Here is a 14,219-nt window from a genome sequence, read left to right on the forward strand (position 1 = left end):
GCCTAATGTGCTTGTATCATCTGGTAATGACTCAATTTGTCAATTGTTGGCAGGATATAAGCCCCACTGGTGCTCAGAGCAGCTGCAGTATTTAATATGCTGATGCACTGAGAATATCTAGCTATGCTTCACATGCACATGCAGAGAAAAATGCTAACACTAAACCAGTGATAACTTTTAATAGAAACATGTTTGTCAATACATGTATATTGCACATATGTTTCTTTCCAAAGATGTGATTGATCTATGTGCATTTAAATTTTGACCAGAATGTCCCTTTAATAGAAGATATTCAGCACAGACAAATCTTGTACAGTGAGATTTGGAACTCATGGAGATATTTTAAAACTCATAGCATAGAGTTTTCACTATTTACAGTATGAGAACTGAATACAATCCCATTTTAAAAGATGAGAAGTTGTGGAAATGTTTTTCTTTTGGAAATTAGTTTCACTGTTCTTGATTTTAGATAAAAATCTTATCACATAGGAAAAAAAAAATTTTTGTCAAATAATTATCAAAAAATAATTATTAAATAAATAATATACTTTTAAAATATTAAGGTTTAAAAAGCTCACTGAACAAACACACCCAGTATCACCCAGTATCATTCAGAAACACAACTCTATCCAAATGCAAAGCACAAACATTGATGCCATTGACCCATCTCGGTTTTCTGTATTTGTCATTCATCATCAGTAGTTCAGAGAGCCATTGTGGGAACATGGAAATTGAATCATGTGGCAGTTATAAGCTTGGTTGTTTTAGATTTGCAAAGATTGTGATCACTTTGCAAAAGAAAATAACTTCAAATCCCAATTTTATCATTTTGAAAAAGAAAAATCAGAAAGATGCTCCAACATATTTCAAAATTTTATTTTATTCCCTTTAAGACAGGGTTCTTCAAACCATGGGTCAGGACTCATTACTGGGTAACAACACCATGTTTACTGGGTCGCAAATTGTCTTTGTGTTGTATGAGAGTGTGTGGTGAGTTTGTTGTATGAGAGTATGTGGTGAGTGTGTCTTTTGTAGGAGAATGTGTGTATTGTATGAGTGTGTGTCTTTTGTATGAGAATATGTGTGTGTGTGTGTTGTATGATAGTGTGTGGTGTGTGTCTTTTGTAGGAGAATGTGTGTTGTGTTGTATGAGAGTGTGTCTTTTGTAGGAGAATATGCGTGTGTGTGTGTGTTGTATGATAGTGTGTGGTGTGTGTGTCTTTTGTAGGAGAATATGTGTGTGTGTGTTGTATGATAGTGTGTGCTGTGTGTCTTTTGTAGGAGAATGTGTGTTGTGTTGTATGAGAGTGTGTGGTGTGTGTGTGTCTTTTGTAGGAGAATATGTGTGTGTGTGTTGTATGATAGTGTGTGGTGTGTGTGTCTTTTGTAGGAGAATGTGTGTGTGTTGTGTTGTATGAGAGAGTGTGTGGTGTGTGTGTCTTTTGTAGGAGAATGTGTGTGTGTGTTGTGTTGTATGAGAGTGTGTGGTGTGTGTGTCTTTTGTAGGAGAATGTGTGTATTGTATGAGTGTGTGTCTTTTGTAGGAGAATATGTGTGTGTGTTGTATGAGAGTGTATGGTGGGTGTGTCTTTTGTAGGAGAATATGTGTGTGTGTTGTATGATAGTGTGTGGTGTGTGTGTCTTTTGTAAGAGAATGTGTGTGTGTTGTGTTGTATGAAAGTGTGTGGTGTGTGTGTCTTTTGTAGGAGAATGTGAGTGTGTTGTATGAGAGTATGTTGTGAGTGAGTGTGACTGTTATAAGACAGTATGTGTGTGTTGTATGGGAGTGAGTGTGTGGTGTGTGTTGTATGATAATGTGTGCTGTATGTGTGTTGTATGAGAGTGAGTTGTATGTGTGTTGTATGAGAGTGTAAAGTGTATGTGTGTTGTTTGTTGTGAGTGTGAGGTGTGTGTGTGTTATTACCTTTTACAACATTTTTAAGTTTGACTACAATCAGGTATAAAAGTATGCACAAAGTTTAGTCACTTTGATAAAAATTGCAGCTATCCTTTTGTACATTACTTCAGAAATTTTCAGATCAAGCATAAAAATAGGGTTGCAAGTGTATGTGGTATCATTGCACTGGGTCTTGGGGAAAAAAGTTTAAAGAACCCTGCTTTAAGATATGCCTAATGCTGTCAGTTCACTTAGTTTTAAGTCACAGTAAAGGTTTTCTATATGGCCACACTTTCAGCATGAGTTTTGTGGTAAGCTTTTGCAAATATAACAAACCACAAAGCAACAGAACTGACAGAATGAAACCATGATGCTAATGGGAAGCAAGAGGGAATCTTTGAATAATAAATTAGGCCTTTCAATCTTGTGAAACTTAACATCTCAGCTGTTCCATATAAATCATATATTTGCTGAATATTGCAATAACATCACTCAGGATGCTTAAAAGAAAGTGTTTTGTGCCCATAAAAATGACTCTATAAGTGACTTGTTATATGCACTGAGCTTTATTCACAAGTGCTATTAGGAAGATTAAAGCATTGAATGTAGGTCGCTATTAATTCTTCAGAAAATAATATAAGAATGAATATCAAAGACACAGCAAATGTTGGCTTCAGAAGAATGGGATTTTTGTCAGATTTTCATTGCTTTTAACTCCTTAGGGACTAGAGAGGTCTGCAACCTACTGTCTTTTACAGTAGTATGTGCAAGGGTCCAGTTGGTTTAATTGTGTTTTTCATTCACTGTTAGAGAAGGAAGAATTAGTTTTAAAAATCAATTTATGCTTAAGTCAGGAGAGGGAGATTTTTTTGGCATAGTAGTACAAATTTATTTAACCATCGCAAAGTACCACTTCGCTGGGTCATGTGACTAGTTCACAAGCTGTGTCTGCTCAGAATCAGCAGTTCTCTGCAGCTCTCCCGGCAGTACTTTAACAATGTGTTTAAACCCTCTGCAGGGGTTAAACACATAGACTTGCAGGGCCGGTTGTGTTAAAATAAAATATTCTAAGAAATAAGTGTATATATGTTTTGCTTGATAATGCAGGGGTCGACAAATCTTTTCAAGCCCTGTGATAATGTCCCATTAAACACCATATTCTTTAACTGCTGTATTCCTGACACACACTATGTGGGGACTCACAAACTTTTTTTACATGAAGGGTGGTCACTAATGGTAGCAGACTCTCTAACTGCCCCAAATCCTGCAGGATTCTCACGGGTTGGGAGATCTGCTCACTTGCTTGCTCAAAGCCTTTTCAGGCCAAAGCAAATGTCCTGGATTTTAGGCACTGCGTCAGCCATGTCCAGGACTCACCCAGACCCAGCTGACCCTGCTTCCCCCACAACACACCAACAGTTCTTTCCTCCATCACTGGCCCACCCAAAAGGACAGCATTGGCTACTGGCCGCAAGTCCCCTCACTTTAGTGGCTTGGGGACGCATTATCTATGTGGTAGCTGCTCCATAACCCTGTCCGCCTGCTCTGATGAGGCCAACAGGAATCGCCACAATTCAACCCGATCGAGTATGATCAGGTTGATTGACACCTCCCTGCTGACGGCTGATTGGCCGCAAGTCTGCAGGGTCGGCGTTGCAATGCTGAATACGGACAGCGTATTGCTCTCCGCATTCAGCGATGTCTGTCGGACCTGATCCGCACTGTCGGATCAGGTCCGACAGACATTTGATAATTCAGCCTCAATGACTCAAAATAAAATAAAATTATAATCATAATTTAAAGGGACAGTCTAGTCCAAAAAAAACTTTCATGATTCAGATAGAGCATGTAATTTTAAACAATTTTCCAATTTACTTTTATCACCAATTTTTCTTTGTTCTCTTGATATTCTTAGTTGAAAGCTTAACTTAGGAGGTTCATATGCTAATTTCTTAGACCTTGAAGGCCGCCTCTTAAGAATGCATTTTAACAGGTTTTTCACCACTAGAGGGTGTTAGTTCATGTTTTTCATATAGATAACACTGTGCTTGTGCACGTGAAGTTACCTGGGAGCCATCACTGATTGGCTAAACTGCAAGTCTGTCAAAAGAACAAATAAAGGGGCAGTCTGCAGAGGCTTAGATACAAGATAATCACAGAGGTAAAACATATATATATATAACTGTGTTGGTTATGCAAAGCTAGGGAATTGGTAAACAAGGAATTATCTATCTTTTAAAACAATAACAATTCTGGTGTAGACTGTCCCTTTAAGTTAAAAATGACCGTTGGTTACTATTAATGGTTTTAATTTAACTGTATATACTACTCACATTTATTACAAAAATACAGGCTTTTTGTTTTATTATAAATACCTCACAAAAGCCTTGGCAAAATGGATACGCCATAGTTTGAACAGTCCTGCCATAAATCTTATTATAGCAACCGTAACATGTAAACCTATGTTATATGAAGCCTGATTGCCTATAACTACCAACCCTCATGAGTTAAACATTTAATACTTATCTAACACTCATAAGGAAACTTAAAGGGAAAAAAAATACTTTTTTTCTACTGGATATTTTATCACATTTAATTCACTCAAACTAACATTTTTCTCAGGAAAATATCATGGGTGAAAAGCTTCCTAAAATGTAACAACATATTCAGACTTGAAGCATAAATCAGAAAATAGTACAGATATAGCACAAGAGATTCCCGTCTGCTTAAGTTTTTTGAACATCTTATTAATTAATTGGCCATTGACTCTCTGCTACAGCACTGAGTCAGACAATGTGTTATTTTAAGAACACTACACAACATTCATATCCCCTTACCCGCACGCCGAGCTCCACGTTTTCTCCCCCATACACCTCCATGCCCTCATCCAACAGGCCGATCTCTTCAAAGTACAGTCTGTCTACTATGAAGCAGCCAATCAGTGCAGGGCTTCTGTGGAATAAAAGAAAAAAAATACATAAATAAGAAAGGAAACAGTGCAATATATCTATCATTTTTAATCAAAGAACAGCACCTACATATGCTTTGTTGTTTTAGTGTTTTGTTTTTGCATAAAAACGTGAAGTCATTTTTTTTAAATATTTAAATAGAAACAAATACAGCCCTATGAGTAGTGTACTTCATAATAATGCTCTTTGGCTGATGAGCACTTTCTTTCAATACTCATTGGCTGATATCAACCTCCTGTTAATGCTTATTGGTTGATAAGCAAGACGCTTCTATTCACAAATAGATCATTAGTACTAAGTGGACAACTGGATTTTTTATATAAATTTAGGCAGTTTTATTATTTTTTTTAAGCAAAAAAAATGCCTACATGTTTAACTGTGGCCCTTGCTCATGGAAGACAAAAATTTAAGAACACTGTCCCTTTAAATTCAAACTTAAAGCAGTAAAATCAAAGTAAGTAAATACAAATCAAATTGCAGTGTTTTTAGTGTACCTTAACTTGCATTTACTTCTAGTTTAACATACATGTTCTTTTCAATCAGTATAATAGAGCCATTGTCTGTTCTGAGACACATTTGGTGCGATAAAACAAGATTTTGGGGGTAAATAGCTAGAATACAATAAAACCTACGAGAGAACGCCAGGCACTCCCAAGGCACACCTCTGTTCAGCCCAAGTCTACAAGACTTATTCTACATTAGAAACATAAAAACGTTTTACATTTTGTACTTTTTGGTATTGCTTTTTCTGTGTACCCCAAATAATATAAAAGGATAAAAACATTTGTGACTGTCGGAGGTTTTCTAATACCAATAAAGCAGGCTAAGAAATGCATTACTTTTTAATGCTTACTAATGGAATTTATTAAAGGGACATTCTAATAAACAAATTTGCATGCCCTAATTTGTGCATTAATGGCTCTAAATTGCCATGTGTTTAAATTAATGCCTTAGGTTCTCTCTAGTGCAAATAAATCCACATTTAGTTTCTGTACATACCAATTAGGCTGATTTTTTTTTAATCTTGCACAGTCTGTCTCCCTACATTTCAAATCAAATTAGAAAAATATGATTAGCATAACTTCCAAAACTGACATACATCCCCAGGCCTAAATAATTTTCTACAATGGAGAAACATAGTGATTTTTCATATTATATGCTGTGAGCCTTGATATTTATCCCCTATTTATGTCCATTTCCCAGTACTAAAGGGGTGGAATTTAGCAATGTTTTTTTAAACAAAGAGGGCCTACCTGAATTAAGCCAATCTGAGTTCACAAAGGAATTGTTTTGGGTTTATTTTGAGAAGAAATTATTTTGTATTTGAAAATAAAATTTACTTACAGGTAAGAGGAAAAATGAGGGTCATTAAATTTGCCCTAATATACACCAAACTATATGTAGGCTTATTAGAAGTTATATATTTTGAATGACAATAACCCTTTCACTAAAAATGTTGTGTTTTAGCAATGTTTTATAGGTAATGTTAAAGAGATTCAGAAAGGAGGAGAGGAACTTTGTAGTTTGTCTTAGTTAATAATATTAATTTGTCCTTGGTAGAAGTACACAATAAAATGGTAATTTGAACATTTTAAGATGTGATACTATCAAGTTACAGAAAAGGGACTCTGAGCAAGTAACAGACATCATTAAAAATAGTTAAACAATATACTATTGGCCAGTTTCAAAAAGTTCAAAGGTGCTGTACAAAATTGTAAGTCTTTGAAAAAAAATCTGAAAACTTGAAAGCAAAATTTAGGAGGAAGGAATACAGCAATGACAAAGCAGACAAAGTATGTATTCAAGTTAGGTCAGCTAATAAGTGAGAATGTTCTGAGAAAACAAATTATGCTTACCTGATAATTTCCTTTTCTTCTGATGGAAAGAGTTCACAGCTGCATTCATTACTTTTGGGAAATAACCTGGCCACCAGGAGGAGGCAAAGACACCCCAGCCAAAGGCTTAAATACTCCTCCCACTCCCCTCATTCCCCAGTCATTCTGCCGAGGAACAAGAAACAGTAGAAGAAATATCAGGGTGAAAGGTGCCAGAAGAATAATAAGGACGCCCCACATAAAATTACGGGTGGGGAGCTGTGGACTCTTTACATCAGAAGAAAAGGAAATTATCAGGTAAGCATAATTTATGTTTTTCTTCTTAAATGGAAAGAGTCCACAGCTGCATTCATTCCTTTTGGGAAAACAATACCCAAGCTATAGATGACACTGAATGCCAAGACGGGAGGGTACAATAGGCGGCCCATACTGAGGGCACCAGGCCTGAACCTCTACCCAATAAAAAAAACCGTTTTGTCTGAAGCTGAGAAAATTTTAAGAGGAAAAGCCCCAATAACACTGACTCACAGTTAGTCCAGAAGCCAAACTAGAGACCGCAAATGGACTCGACTGAGCCAACAGTCCTCCTGGAGACACCGTCGTCCAACAGACGGTCCCCCACCACTCACCCCCCACAAATGAAGGAGACACCAGCCGATACCCCCAAGGGGACAAGGCAAAGGAGAACCAAGGAAACCAAAATGTCCTCTAATACAAAAAAGAACACCTCCAAGAGTGAGCCCAGCTCACAGAGACCCAAAGGGGCACAAACAGGGAAAGGAGGCCACGTCTATACCAAGCGAAACCCGGGATAGGACCGGGCACAGAGACAGAACAGACGTCTCTCCAACATCCTGCAAGCACGGAATGCATTTGAAGAGGCAAAGTCCTCCCAGTGTCTGACCATAGAATACCAAAGCATTCAACCATAAAAAGTGTGTAATACACCCAGGTGAAAAACCCCAAGTTTGAGAACAGAGTCTATAAAAGGACGACACAGAGGGTACTTGCGAGGAGGAAGACGCAGTCAAGCAATAAACAGACTTCAAAAGCAACCCCCAGACAGAGGGCACGCTCCAGGCCACCTAAGTAGCTGGACCTACACACAGGTCCCTAAAAAGGGGAACACAAAACTTCAATCGAGGCCCCCCAAGAATGGGAGTATACCCTCAGACCCCGAAGGAAGAGTAAACCCTCTTCTGAAATCAATGGAGCAAGTTGAAAGGAAAATCTATACCCTAGTAGATTGAGCTAACAGGATATACTCAACAAGGCTCACACATCCAGAGGAGACTGCGACCCGAATGCAGCGCCTTAGACCGCTCGGCCATCCTGACCTGCAGACCCACACCCAGCTAGACCAACCCAGCCTCAGGGATCCAAGACAGGGGAACAAAAGAATCCTGAAACAGGTACAGGAAAGCGCGTAAGGATAGTACAGCCATCCCCACAGAGTACAAGTATAACCCAACTCTGAAAACAGACAACAAGGCCATAGACCTAAGGATCTATCAAAATAAAGGCCCAACAAGTCTGACTTGGAGCCAGCAAGACCCCATGGGGAACTAAACCCACCCTTCCACGTCCCATCCAGGAGAAGCCCCAAGCAATGACTCTATCTCCATAGGGAGGAGAATATCCCCTAAAGAAAAGGGATGATGCCGGAAGGGCAACAACTGTCCTCAAGGCCCGAAGTCACCAGTTAATGGGAAGAGAAATTCCCAACACAGATGTCCTAGAAAAGGACCCTCCTACAAGTAGCTTGCCAAGCAGAGGCACAGCCAACCCATTCGCCTGCAGAGCAAGGAATCTATGGGAACACTGGCAAGCTGACCAGGGGAATGCAACCCTAAGGTGCACCAGAAATTGGACATCCAGCGCCATTAGCTGGGTATAAACTAACAACCCTTGAGGCACAAGCCACACAGCTAACCACCAGATGACAGGGGCTACTCTGTGGCAAAGAGTAAAAAATACTCATGACTCGGTTAGGTAGATGGAGCAAGGACATAGCCCAAGTTCCCACTATGGTGGAACACCCCGACCAGCCCTGGGATCTAAGATTCCAAAACCACCCAAGACTAGGACAGGAAAAAGGCTAAGCGAAGCTTCAGCAACCTGAAGTCTAAGGGAGAAAAACAGGTCTGGGCACCTAATAGTTCAGGCAAATCTTACCCTAGAACTAAACCCCCCAACTGGCCAAAAAGCCAGACACAAGGGAAATGGATGCATATCCAGAGAATCCGGATAGCGAGAAGAACTTGAAAGCCCTGACCAAAGGAAGGAACCACCCCTAGCTAAAGTTCAACGCTCCAAGGAGCAAGGCTAGAAGTCATATAAAGATACTTCTCAGAGCCTCAGGACAACCAAGGGATACCTCAAGGTCAAAAAAATCCTACTAGCAGGACTAGTCTCCCTATCACCTCCGCACAAGCAGAGGACACAAGGAAGAGAAAGGCACTAAGCCTACCAAGCTCCGGAAAACCCTGAGCTAAACAAAGTCCCCACAGGGAACAACCATGACCCGGAAACACAGATCCCTAAAAGGAGATTCAACTCACCCGGAGACAATGGAAGAAGACCCAAAGGTCTCTTATAACTCAGACAGACAGTACACGTCAAAGAGTAAGAGCTGCATCTAGATACACTATAAACAGCTTACGCGTACACCGCCAAGGTGTCAAGAGCTGCAACTGGTTTCAAACTGCAAACCTTCCACATGCTAGACAGCTATCCTGTACAAGCTGTTTGGATCAAGATCAAAAGGACAAATCCAGAGGCCTAAAAATGAAGGCCAAACCGCTCAACTGCGGTAAGGGGCGTTAAGCCCTCCACCCCATGGGGGAGGAAAACTCTAAGTTCTGATGAAATCATTGTCAGATAGAGTGACACAGCAGAAAACTCCCATGCCCGGCCATCTATGACTAAAGGCTATAAGGACTGAAACAATCCTTCCCGCCTCACGGACCCACAGGTCCTCTCAAATTCTTAGTTGAACATGAAAAACAATGATAACCTGAGCACTCGGTGCTTCTACCGAACCAGCCAAGCAGAACAGCGCCAGGTGTCTGAACGGCCGCAAGACCGAATGAACCCGACAGGACCAGCCTGCACCTAGGGTCCTAACTGGCAAACTGCATAAATTCTCCCTCATAGGGAAAAAAACAGAAAACAGACATTTTTAACATAGGACTAACATGTCCAAAACAACTTCCAAAGAAGTAATAGAGAGTATCAATGCCAGAAGGTTCCTGAAAAAAACAAAAACAAATAAAAGACATCCCGCAGGACCAGTCAAATGACAATCAGGAGATACTTCATCCCCACATGTCTCATGAGGTGCACCATTCGAATTAGCAGACTGGATAGAGGAAATATAAATATGGACTAAAGTAGTAAAAACAAAAACAGCACCTGACACCAATGGCACCACCTCCTATGACCAGACTCCTGCGGACTAGAAAATTTCTTTCACTACACGGTCGGGAATGCCAAAATGGAAAACGGAACGTAACCACGCCCGAACACAAGGTGAACCGTACAGTCCAAAAAAGCGCGCCCAACCAAAAGGCTTCGTCACTTCCAAAGGCCTCAATGTTCCAAACCACGAGCCCATAAATATCACACATAAGCAGATTGAATCACATAAACATGATTATAAACCCCCCTGTTAAATAACCCCCCTCAGGAGATATTAACCCTCGATTCCAAGATACTACAAGAGACTCACTGAGACCCTTATGATATGTTAGACCCGCAAGGTGGTATCGCCTCAGGAAAACATTCACATTACAGTACATTGATGAATAAAGTAAAATGAAACTATCTTATCAGAATCTACGCCGTGGGACAGGAACATGGCCTTTCAAGTGTGATGGATAGTATCATCACCTCCGCCATGGACTTGAGAGAAGAAAGCAGGCAGGGGAGTTTGACAAACGCGGATTGCTTGAGGAGCTGTTAATCTGAGTCGGGATGGTTTCGCAGAAAGACTCTCCCTGCATCTCCGGTCTCTAACTTTCATCCAAGCCCTCACTGAGTGACTGACAGGACTACTTAAAACTCCTGTCCCATACCGAAGAGTACTACCCTCCATAAGAGACAAAAAACAAAAATGTAAAATTCTGACACTTCTCTGCCAACCCCCTGGGACGAAAGGCAAAGAATGACTGGAGGATGAGGGGAGTGGGAGGAATATTTAAGACTTTGGCTGGGGTGTCTTTGCCTCCTCCTGGTGGCCAGGTTCTTATTTCCCAAAAGTATAAATGCAGCTGTGGACTCTTTCCATTTAAGAAGAAAATAAAAGAGAGAAGGAAGACCATAAAAGAGAAAATAATGGCAGTTTGTCACACCCTTTAATGAAGGTGCAGAATTCATACAAAAAATTCCATTAAACTTTAGGAGGTTCTTAAAGAAGATCCAATTTTAGTATAAAAAAAATTATCCATAGCGCCTAGTATGTTAATGGAAAATCTGTAAAACTAACTTTGGGCTGTAGATCATGTGAACAAACAGATAATATAATAGGTGGTTTTCTAATGGACAAATAAAATGACCAAATGAGAAATTCATGATTTGTTAATCTACTTATGCAATGTCTCCATTCTAAACTGTATATAGGAAGTAAGACAGGTTGTCTAAAAACAAGATGTTAAGAAAATATAAGAAATATTGAAGTTATACAGCCTAAACATAATCTCTTGTTACATTTTATGGAAATACAATAAAAGTGCATAACAAAATCACTGTTTATGTTAAATACGTCTTGCTTTTCATTTTGAATGTTCATAATAGTTCAAATATACACTTTCAAATTTCGAATGTGTACATTCAATATATTATGAACATTCAAAATTGAAATAGATTTGCAGTATTTTGAAATAGCTTTTTAAAATTTGATTTGACATTCGAAAATAAACCTAACATTCGAATATTCTAACGAATATTACCGAATGTTAGTTAACAAAATATAGCATGCACTTTTTTTTAATATATAAAATGTCTCTTTAACTTCAACTCTGTCTTTATATGTAAGTGGAAAAATTATGTACAGATTTGTAAACCAAAAGTTTCTAATTTAAAAATAACATGTTCATAGTTTCAGTTCAAAATTCTATAGGGCATGCAGAGTTTAAAGGGATATTCCAGCCATAATTGAAAACCACATGGGTGAATTTCGGCATTGAATAGAAGCATTTTTGTAATATACATGCATTAGCACAAATGCTTCTAATAAAAGCTATAGCTGTTTCAAAAGTGTATTTAAGTATGCACCGTGCACCAGCATTTTAAACACAGCACTCGCTCAGAGAGCATAAGGTGCTTGTACCATCTGGTAATGACTCAATTTGTTAATTGCTGACATGATACAAGCCCCACTGATGATCTGAGCAGTGTATGGACTTTCTCTATTGGTTCCACTCCTATGTTCTTTCACCTTTTTGTGTTAGTAAGTTTTTTTCCGCTTTTTTTTAGTACGTTAATGAGCTTTGTGCTACAAAAAAGTTCTGTCAGTTTTAATGTTTTTGACTAAATGGGTTATTTTTTCCCTTAAAGGAACAGAATAGTCAAAATTAACTTAATGATTCAGAGAGAGAGATTTAAAAAAAAAAAATCAGATTTTTTTATCATCACATTTACCTTGTTCTGTTGGTATTCTTTGTTGATATGTAGCACCTTTCCATAAGAGGTTGAGAAGTGTGCATGTGTCTTGTACATAAAGGCACGTGAACACTCCTAAGTCTACCTCAATATGCTCTCATGGAAAAATGACAACTTTTAACTAGGAAACAAAGAGAAAGAGGTAGATATAATAATAAAAGGTTGTTTTTTTTTTTCAATTGTACAGTCTCTGAATTATAAAGGTTTAATTTGTGCCTTAAGGAGTGGCCTTTTCCTCCTATGTACAGTGTACTGAAAACAGTTCCCATTTGCTCAGCCATATGAGCAGGCTGCATATGAGTAATTTGCACTGGGGATCTTATCTATACAGCTGTAATTTCATTGCACTTTGCAGATATTGAGCTTTTTACAAATTGAAGGTTTGTGGCAATCCTGTGTCGCGCAAATCTATCAACGCCATTTTATCAACATATATACACATGAAAACACATGTACACAACACACATTATATATTTTGAAAAGAATCACATTTTGTTTCTGTGCAACCTAAAATAAAGACAGACACATTTTTTGTTTATCCAGTTGTAATTACTCAGTGCAACTTATAACATTCAAGTGTGACAGACATAACACCAACATGTCTGACAAAAATAAAGACAATTCAAAAACAGAATCACTGAGTTGGAAAAAGGATCACCCCCTTGTGTCTGTATTCCATTGAACCACCTTTTGCTTTAATTACAGCATTTAGTGTTGGGATATGTCTCTACTAATTTGCACGTCTAGACTGTGCAATATTCGCCCACTCTTCTTTGCAGAACTGCTCCAGTTCCGTAACATTTGATGGTGACCATTTGTGGACTGCAGTCTTCATGTCATGCCACAGATTTTCAATAGGGTTTAAGTCTGGGCTCTGACTAGGCCATGCAAGGACATTCACATTTTTCTCCTTCAACCACTGTGTGGTCATTTTTGATGTGTGGTTTTGGTCATTGTCATGTTGGAAAGTAAAACTTCTATCCATTGACAACTTCCTGGCAGATGGCAGCAGATTTTTCTCAAGAATTTGACGGTATTTTGCCCCATCCATTATTCCTTTGATCCTGACAAATGCTCCAGTGCCTTGTTTCAACATTCCATTTGATTCTCGATAGTATAGATGTTGTTCCGTTGTCACTAAATGTTACTTCTCCGCTGTATTATCTAATTGTATTGTGTATTGTCTTGGCACTTAGCTATATGTTTGTATATACACTGCATTAGGATCCTTTGCTGAAATCTAAATAGGGCACTTTAGGAATGTACACATATGTATCTTCTTTCACTACAATTACCATGGGAGATGTGATACATAATCACCATCGTTAGTAGATTATATAGATACAGTTGTTTTTTGTTACCAACATCACCATGGTAATGAGACTCTGAGAAGTCACATGTAAGGTCAGACCGGGAAGTGTTTGGTTCAATCTTTCGCGGGGTAGAGACAGAAGATGGAGTATGTTATGTTTTGCTTGTATTTTGCATATTGATTAACATATTTGATTGTTTGGGTATATATGACAACTTTTGCTAGATTACGAGTTTTGTCGGTAAAGCCGTGCGTTGCTAACAAGCCTTTTTTTTCCAGCGCTCACTTTAAACAACGCTGGTATTACAAGTTTTCTGAATGGCTGCGTTAGCCTCAGAAAAGTGAGCGTTGAGCAAATTTAGCGCCACTTCTCACTGTAATACCAGCGTTGCTTACGGTAGCGGTAAACTGGCTAAACGTGCTCGTGCATGATTTCCCCATAGGAAACATTGGGGCTGAGACGGCTGAAAAAAAAACTAACACCTGCAAAAAAGCAGCGTTCAGCTCCTAACGCAGCCCCATAGTTTCCTATGGGAAAATACTTT

The 14,219-nt window shown here is 38.9% G+C and overlaps 1 protein-coding gene across 1 annotated transcript in view; it reads right to left on the bottom strand.

The window, feature by feature from the left end:
* Positions 1 to 14,219, bottom strand: part of GALNT18 (polypeptide N-acetylgalactosaminyltransferase 18) — a 960,883-nt gene that overhangs the window by 198,034 nt on the left and 748,630 nt on the right. Inside the window, exon 6 of the mRNA XM_053720241.1 lies at positions 4,735 to 4,849. Within this exon, the coding sequence (XP_053576216.1) occupies positions 4,735 to 4,849 (115 nt within the window). The remainder of the gene's footprint in view (positions 1 to 4,734; positions 4,850 to 14,219) is intronic.

This window comes from Bombina bombina, chromosome 7 (genome assembly GCF_027579735.1).
Source record: "Bombina bombina isolate aBomBom1 chromosome 7, aBomBom1.pri, whole genome shotgun sequence".
NCBI classification, from domain to species: domain Eukaryota; kingdom Metazoa; phylum Chordata; class Amphibia; order Anura; family Bombinatoridae; genus Bombina; species Bombina bombina.